This window comes from Sphaeramia orbicularis, chromosome 15 (genome assembly GCF_902148855.1).
Source record: "Sphaeramia orbicularis chromosome 15, fSphaOr1.1, whole genome shotgun sequence".
NCBI lineage: Eukaryota > Metazoa > Chordata > Actinopteri > Kurtiformes > Apogonidae > Sphaeramia > Sphaeramia orbicularis.
Genome location: NC_043971.1, coordinates 48,490,518 through 48,499,402, shown reverse-complemented (window position 1 = coordinate 48,499,402; position 8,885 = coordinate 48,490,518). Strand labels below are relative to the sequence as shown.

Genomic DNA, 8,885 nt, shown 5'->3' with positions numbered 1-8,885 from the left:
GAATGGACCCTAGTGCCATACGCATGACTGTGGTTGCTTGCATGTATTTGAGTCTAATCTGCAGAAGCCTGTTCATACAGGAAGATAAGTGCGCATGCGTGTGAATCTAAACAGTTTCCACAATTACTAAAGCCCCCTGTTTACTCTTCGTTATAAAAATAACATCATTGTCGTCATTTAACGTATTGTGTCTTAAAAACCGCTTCTCCAATAAGTTGTATGTATATTTTTTTTTAAAAAAAAGAAACCCTTGTCAGCTAAGGTAAACAGGAAACCGTCTTTCACAGGATTGAGTCGGCGCCTTTGCTCCCGCTATGCACACGTGACAACCTCTTGTCCCCTGATTGGTGCGTTTCAAATATATCGCCTGAGCCTATTGGTCTGTTTACGACTGCTCCTGTAACTGCGGTTCATTCAAAAGAGGTTGTGGGCATTCCAGCGGCAGACTTAGCTCGTAGAACACGTAACGAGGTCGCAGAGTTAGGTAAGTATTGTTTTTGTGTTTTAAATATGAATTTTATGTTTTTGTGTTATTTTCAAACAAGGCAGAGTGGGGGTTGGTTCGTATTAGATAAATGCTAAAAAAACAAACAAAAAAAACCTTTAGGGTTAACACGATCTAAGCTAACGTTAGTGACCTTAGCTATCTCGCCTAGCGAGGAGAAAAAATTTATATTGTACCTTACCTTGAAACTTATATAACCACAGTTTGGCACATTTTCAACAGCATAATACTGACATTTTATTTTAACAGCTTAGGAGCGAATCAGGCTTTACTTAAACAATGAATAGAACCAGCTAGCTAAGCTAATTACATGATAGCCACCGTCAAAATGTTTATATCTAACCGTAAGGACTGGTTAGCAGCGTATGTCCATTCAAGACAGTTTTGAGTCCAGACTCCAGTATATTTTAGATATATTATTGTAGTATACTATCATAGTGATACGAAATAAAACTCTGTGATAATAAGTCATATTATTTTGGAGCAAAAAAAGCAGTACGTATCAACCAAACCCTTTGATATGACAACCTTTTCTCCTTTCAGGCCACAATGGAAGATTATTTGAAAATAGAGAAAATTGGAGAAGGTGGGTTCTACTTTTTCTGTATAAATTCCACGACTACATTATTGTTACATGTTATGGCAGGTACCATAGTTAATTTTGCATCTTACAGGTTATTTTGTACCTTACACTTTAATCATCCAGGTCTGTAATTAGACTTAATTTTTCATGTATAGTGTGTTTGCTTTTGTATTTGTATTTTTCTAATTTTTTAAAAATTGTTACTGTGTCATGCTGCTCCAAAACTGTAATTTCTTAGTTTGGGATCAATAAAGTATATCTATCTATAGGTATATTGTGAAGTGTAATGACTGCAAAACAATATAATGTAGAACTGATTTGTGTTTCATTTTGGGTGTTAATTCTTGCAGGCACTTATGGTGTGGTATATAAAGGCCGACACAAGTCCTCAGGTCAGGTTGTTGCTATGAAGAAGATCCGTCTGGAAAGTGAAGAGGAAGGGGTTCCTAGCACTGCAGTCAGAGAAGTGTCTCTGCTCCAGGAGCTGAAGCATCCCAACATTGTAAGGTATGTTTGCCTTGTGAAGAAGTGATGTGTCTGCCAAGTAATGTAAGAAATCAGACCAATTGTTGTCATCTAGTTGAATAATCATTATATCATCATCATAAAACTTTCAAAAATTAGTTGTTCTATAACACTATATTCACCTTGTTTATTGTATGTAGAACACCTGCACATTTTTGCTTGAGTCAAAATCTATTTTGTTACATTTAACAATGTCTTAGGAGTTTTTTGGATGTTTTAATTTAATTCTAATTGTTGACAATGCTTTGCTTAGAGCTAAAGAGGTTTCAGAAAGTGGAAATTATTTTCTAAAATTGTAATAACACAGGGGCAGTGGTTTGTGCTCCATCATAGTATAGAGTAGGCTGTGTCTTTATACTAATGTCTCTATTTACTCTATTAAATACTGAGTGGGATTACATCAGAATGAGAGATTTTGACAGTACAATAACCATTTCAGAAAATATGACAGGATACAATTTTATGTATGTTTTAACTCCCATTTTTTGCACCCCCATCCCTCCCCTTAAAAGTAAATTGTGCTGGGCTGGGGCGGGTGGGGGTATTCCGTCCTCCTGAGATTTATGTCCATCCCATCTCTTGAAGGCTATTAACACGATGCTTTTCAAATTCAATACGCATTCAATATGAATTGTTGTTGTTTTTAACACTAGTAGAGGTGCATTGCACAATTTGATGGCTGAATTTAAATTTTTAATTTTTTTTTTTTTTTTCCAAACTTGGAAATTGGTCCAACAGATTTCTTGACGACTATTCACCCGATTCTTTTCAAATGTAACATACATTTTCTTTACATATACCTTTCTATTAATTTTGGCATTTTTTCCCCCCACAATTTTCTTTTTATATATGTATGTTTATTTATTTATTTATTTATTTAAAGTTAAGATTCAAAATGAATCCCTGGGTAGGCATGGTATCAGTGAGCAGGAGGGGCAAAGTGTTGTGTGATCAGGTGGGAGTATTAGTAAGCTACTTTTTCCACTTGTCCTTATTAAAATCATCTGCAACTATTATTTCTGTCACTGAATACTATTATGTTTGAGAGAGTTCCTTTTAAATGGCAGCCATAGACACTGAATCAAAGATATAAGCATCAAGGAGATGCTCATGTCTGTTAAAGTGAAACAGGCTGTGTTCTCCTCATATAGAGTGGATGCATTTAGTGAAGAGTAGACACTCGATAAACCTGTCTTTCTGGGTGTACAGGCTGTTGGATGTCCTGATGCAGGATTCTCGACTTTACCTTATCTTTGAGTTCCTATCCATGGACCTGAAGAAGTACCTAGACTCAATTCCATCTGGACAGTACATGGACCCCATGTTGGTCAAGGTAACTGTATTGTAAAGGATAACTACAGTCTGATTACTTTTCAAGAAAAACATTTACTCCTTACATGTGAATTGTTGAAATGTGAGCAAATATTCTGACTGAAAAAACTGCTGTGTACATTCAAAGCTATTTTTGTGGACTAGTATAGATTTACAAAAACTAATGCTGTCTGTTCTCACACATGATGTAAGCAGCTCATAAAAAAAATAGGCAGGTAAAACCCTAATTGATAGCCAAATTAATATCATATCAGCAATATTTTAGATATTTCTCACCTTTTACTCTAAATTCAAAGTTTAGGCAACATGTGGATGTATCATAGAAATGGAACACATATTCTGGTGAGCAGTCTCTTAATCAATTGAATATTGAATTGATATTGAAAAAATATGTGATTTGTGGTAAAATGAAATCATATTGGTAGCAAATCAATGGGAAACTTAGGGCAGAAGTAGGGCAAAAGCAGGGCAGACATTAGTGATGCTGTAGTAGTGAACATGTAGCCATTGTGAACACAAACAAGTAAGATGCAGCAAGGCAGGGGTCAGGTACCAATAGATGACACAGGTTGTGAATCCCTGGTGTACAATCTGTAAAAATACTCTGTTAATTTTTCTTCTGACTGTTTTTGTTGCAAACGGCACATCTGCAGTACATTGTCAGTGTAAACAATGTTTTTGTGTTGCTTCAGAGCTATCTCTACCAGATCCTGGAGGGCATTTACTTCTGTCACTGTCGTAGAGTCCTCCACCGGGACTTGAAACCCCAGAACCTCCTGATCGATGACAAGGGAGTCATTAAACTGGCAGACTTTGGCTTGGCTCGGGCTTTTGGTGTTCCTGTCAGGGTCTACACCCATGAGGTGAGAACACAAAGGAATTCATGGTTGTGGAGAGTGCAGGAACAATGCAGTGAGTAGCAATACTAAGACTACATCCATGCTAATATGCATGTACCAGCTGTTAATACAATATGGACGCCAAATTTAATGTGGGCCTGTTTTGTCGTCTTCATAGCAATTGTTGTACACTAGGTCTGCAAACTAATGACTCTTTCAGTAGTCAGTTAGTCATTGACAACTGCAACAACTAGTCAGATTATGAACTGCAACAAAACAATGACTCTTATTTATATTTATTGCAGCAATAAAATGCAGTTTTTTCTTTAACAAGAACATTTGGTGAACATCTTTAGAATCAGTGGCGGCTGCTCATCTTTCAGAGAGGGGAAGCTCATTGTCGGCTTGCATTAAAAAAAAATGGTCAAGTTATTTAAACATAAATTCGGCCCTCCGTTCCTTTTTAAGAAAATGGTCAGTGACCTTATCGTACCAAGTAAACAAGAAAACGCTGAAATTATGTTAAATTGAAACAAGGAAGTACAATGAGTGTGTTTTATTTACAGTGCAAGAAATGAATAAGTAATTTCGTAGTGGTTTCTCTCTCGATTTCACAAGCAGAATGCGCGACAGTATTAAACTGAACTCTGTCAAGTGAAGGAGTAGACCTCAAAATAGCTGTCAATCAAATGGGATTCAGCCTTTCAACTCATCCTCCAATCAGCATGTGGAAGCTCAGTGTCCAGCCCAGCCGAGGTCCGCCCACAGCTACATCCACCCCCAGAAATGCCGAGTGTCCGGGGGCGGGACAACATCATGGCATTTATCCAATTGCTGTCCAGTTTTGAGGCAATGAAAACAACTGTTCCATGAAATCCCATAGAAGTACATGGACGCTGAGCGTCTACGGGCAAATGCATTGACCATAGATTGTATGAGAAAACAGCGCAACGGCAATGTATGACAAGTTAACAACATCGAGTCCACTGATTTGTGATAAAGCTGATTCTGAACGAACTCATCCTTGAGATGAACGTGTTGTAACACACTTGTAGTCAATGAAATGTCAACACAACCGTATATATTTGATTTTTTATAATTTTAGGGGAAGCCGAGCTTCCCTTGCAGTCTGAGAAATCGCCTCTGATTAGAATGCATAACATAGTTTGTTAAACAAATATTCAACAATATTGCAGCAGCAGTAAAACTTTTCTCCCTCAAGCAAAAGTGCTTTTTTTCATAGCAATTACAGTGCTCAACAAAGTTTGTGAAACAAACAACTAAATACTCAAAAGTTATAACTGGCAATAAAATAAAAAAAAATTTCCTTAAACAAAAGTGCATGACATCACTAATGACCTGTCGACTACTAGATGAGTCATTGACTATTTGTCAGAGTCACCTTTGTTACTGCAGGCTTAAATGCACCGCTGTTACCATATACTTTGATGATGTGTTTGAGGTATATTATAATAGGTCAATTGTTTCTTAAACTTTGCCAAAACACTGTGTAAATAGGGACAATTTTTGTTTTTCTGTGTTAATGCAATGTCTTTTGTAGGAGAAGCCTGGAATTGTTATTTATTATTGTTAAGTAATCTGAATTACTTTATTTATGGATCTATTTAATTATTTGGTCAGTTAGAAGTCTGAGAAATGTAGTGTTTCCCAAAGCCCAAGATATCATCTTTAAATGTCTTATGTGTTTACTATGAAGGTTGCAGTGTTGACACCAAAGGTCATCTGTCAGTGGAATGATTGTGCGTTTGTGTCCAGGTGGTCACACTCTGGTACCGGGCCCCAGAAGTCCTCTTAGGGTCCCCAAGATATTCAACGCCTGTCGATGTCTGGAGCACTGGGACTATCTTTGCTGAACTCGCAACCAAGAAGCCTTTGTTCCACGGAGACTCTGAGATAGACCAGCTGTTCAGGATCTTCAGGTAGACACACCACAACGCACCAGTGAGGATTTAGTGGAATCAAGGAGATGAACTATCTAACCACATTTAAAAGAATATTTTATGGTTAAATCTCCTCTCATCTGGATGTTCCAGTAAAACTAAGCCTGTTTAATATTATTGACCATTGACTTTGCTCACACAATTACTTTTGCAAAATAAATATTGTCAACATCCAAAACGTGCTGTCATCACAGAACAAGAAGTGTTTTAAATGAAATTAAATTTTATGTTGTCTTAATTGTATGTAGCTTTATACTCTGTTACTTCATTTGCATTGTACTGATGTGCCTCTTGGTCAGGTCTCCCTCAAAAAAGAGATTTCATGTCAAGGGACTTCCTGATTAAATAAAGGTTAAATTAAAAAAAAAAAAAAAAAATCCACAGCCATTAAATGTGCTCCATTTTGCTCTTTGTAGCTGTGTGTCTTACACATGGGACATTTAAATATTTTTAACAACTCGGACTTCGAATGAATCTGATGTCTGAATTTGTTCTCACCTGACTTGTACTGTTCTGAGGAGATCGAAATTAAACTCACACTAAAAAAAAAATCTAAGGAATTCTAGTTGCAGTTTTATAAACAACCTGCAATATGGGAAAAACACCTGAATTAGAAAATATCCTTGCACAGCCCTATCCCCTTTCCAACTGAACTGACTGAATATGGGGAGATGACCTAATGTGTGTGGATACTATTGAAAAAAAGAAACTAAAATATCACATTTATGGGAGCTGCCACACACATACTCTAACTGTCCATATGTTGCTGTTATACCTGCCCAACAGGACTCTGGGAACCCCAAACAATGATGTGTGGCCTGATGTCGAGTCCCTGCCAGACTATAAAAACACCTTTCCCAAATGGAAGTCTGGCAACCTGTCATCAATGGTAAAGAACCTAGACAAGAATGGCCTGGACCTACTGGCGGTACGTTCATGACTTACAATTAGCTGAAAATAAATAAATGAAAAAGTTTCTCATATTGTTAGCCCCATAGCATAATTGCCAAAGTCATATTTTTTTTCAGGTCAGCCAGTGATGAACAATGAAGCAGCAGTGTTAGGAAAGTAAAGTTACGCGGATATCACAATTTGGCAAAAAGTATGACTTTGCAGTTATGCTATGAGGCTAACATTATGTGACCTGGCTTTGAAAGAATGTGATAATACAGCTGCATGTGATAAAGAGTTTTGTGAAAAGTGTTTTGTCAATTATTTTGTTGTTACAATTATATATATTCTGGTTGCATTACAGGCCAATTAAACTGTTTGAAACATTTTGTTTAATTGTCATGAAGACCTAGAGCTCAAAAAATGTAAATGTTTCTCACAATATAAGAATATTTAGTTTCAAGTTCTAGTAAATACCATAGTCGTGCCCATGCCACATGAATGCCTCAATAACTATACTTTTCAGAAGTGTGACATTCTGTATCATATATCCCATTAATTGAGCTTATGAAATATTCTAATACTATGATTGATTTTTATGAGGTGTAGGCCATAATCATCTAAATTCATTTTTCCAAACATTAACATTTTTTGACATGCAGTTGTATGATAAAATAGTTTCCACTTGATGAGATTTACGCTGGTTGATAGAGTGGTACATCTAAAAGTTATTGTGTGGTATCATATCTATGTTAGGCCTTGGGGTTAGATGCACATAAAAACACCATCTTCCTTTTCCTTCTGCTGCAGAAAATGCTCACATACAATCCACCGAAGAGGATCTCGGCCCGCGAGGCCTTGACTCACCCATACTTTGACGACTTGGACAAATCCACTTTGCCGACTTCCAACATCAATAAAAACTGAGCCATTCAGACACACGTACATGTTCATACCCATTGTGAATTACCATTCTGTAAATACTTGTGTGTCAGTTGTAACCTTTGTAGCTGAGTTTGTCTTTCAGTGAATTATTTTCAGTAAAACTGCACCTTCTATTTTATTTTTACATGTGTGAGATGTTCAGACGCCCATCAAGTAGGTGACTGAGTCTTTTCACTGACATCAGTCTTCCTCTGTACAGATGAAAAGGATGACTGCGAATGACTTAAATTACAATTAAACAAATAATCTGAATACAGGCACAATTTGTCTTCTTTTCTGTAAGATATAAAGAATAAAACACTAAGGACTATTTGTTAAGGAAGACCTGGTGTTTAACATCAAACTATTGCTTTTTCAAGACTTGATTTAACTACTTATGTTAAGGCACTCATTGTAAAGTCCATTAGGAAGTTTCTCATTCTTTCAGTCTAAACCAAGAGGTGTCAACCATACAGCCTGTGGGCCAAAACCAGCCCACCAAAGGGTCCAAACTGGTCCACAGGATGAATTTGTGAATTTACTTTAGCTCAGTTTGCTCAGAAGTGGGCTAGACCAGTAGAATAATAGAATAAACTACAAATAACTCCAAATTCCAAACTAGAATTTTAAATCCAATGTGGTCTCTTGCCTTTTTTTGTCAAAGGATAGTTTGTAAATGTAAATATTTTCATAATTTTACTTTTTTTTTTTTTTTTTTGCACTAAAACTAAGAAAAATATGGAGATGTCATTACTTTCTATTATTTTACTGGACTGGCCTGTTTGGGCTGTATGTGCCCTGCGAACAAAACTGAGTTTTATACCCCTGCTCTAAGTGAAATATAAAAATGTCTTCCATTAGGACATAAGATGGATATAAAAGGAGTAATATTTGTACAGTTCTCTAAGTTCCAAAGCTGAGTGAATGTTATAAACGGGGTTCATATGGGTGCTTGAAATCCTTGAAAATGCTTGAATTTCAATGTTGTGTTCTCAAGGTCTGCAAAGTGCTTGAATTTTAGTTGAAGTGCTTCCAATTATAACTGATATTTTTGTAATATTAACTCTGCCAGGTTAGAAGACAATTCAAAGCAACGTACAGAGGTGATACATTTTGAAAAAAAAAAGAAAATTAGTGGGTTCTCTCAGGTCGATTCCATGTACATTTTTATCTTACGCTTTGGCTCAGTGCAAGTGGCTTCCTTTTTTATGAATAAAACTTTGTGTTCTTTCATTTCTAAACTTTTTGCTATTATAAAACAATTTCAGATGTTTATAGCATAATACATAGTACATCATTGTGATAAAAAGTGAAAAAAAAAATCA

General features: G+C 36.3%; 1 protein-coding gene across 2 annotated transcripts; it reads left to right on the top strand.

Annotated features, from left to right (window-relative positions):
- The first annotated feature begins 424 nt into the window (after window positions 1–424).
- cdk1 (cyclin dependent kinase 1) lies at window positions 425–7,838 on the top strand. Of its 2 annotated transcripts, none has more exons than XM_030156504.1 (8): window positions 425–484; window positions 1,049–1,091; window positions 1,439–1,595; window positions 2,823–2,946; window positions 3,638–3,808; window positions 5,561–5,724; window positions 6,532–6,673; window positions 7,447–7,838. In XM_030156504.1, exons 2-8 carry the CDS (start codon window positions 1,055–1,057, stop codon window positions 7,561–7,563), a joined length of 912 nt encoding a protein of 303 aa, XP_030012364.1. In that variant the 5' UTR covers window positions 425–484; window positions 1,049–1,054; the 3' UTR covers window positions 7,564–7,838. The 2 variants fall into 2 exon arrangements, with proteins under 2 accessions (XP_030012364.1, XP_030012365.1); XM_030156505.1 differs by having other exon boundaries at window positions 434–479; window positions 1,044–1,091.
- The last annotated feature ends 1,047 nt before the right edge of the window (window positions 7,839–8,885 follow it).

Bases quoted from the DNA above. Each gene is read 5' to 3' on its own strand.
- cdk1 (XM_030156504.1), top strand. From the start codon at position 1,055: ATGGAAGATTATTTGAAAATAGAGAAAATTGGAGAAG. The intron at 3,809-5,560 runs GTGAGAACACAA...GTTTGTGTCCAG, and splicing joins TCAGGGTCTACACCCATGAG to GTGGTCACACTCTGGTACCG. The intron at 6,674-7,446 runs GTACGTTCATGA...CTTCTGCTGCAG, and splicing joins ATGGCCTGGACCTACTGGCG to AAAATGCTCACATACAATCC.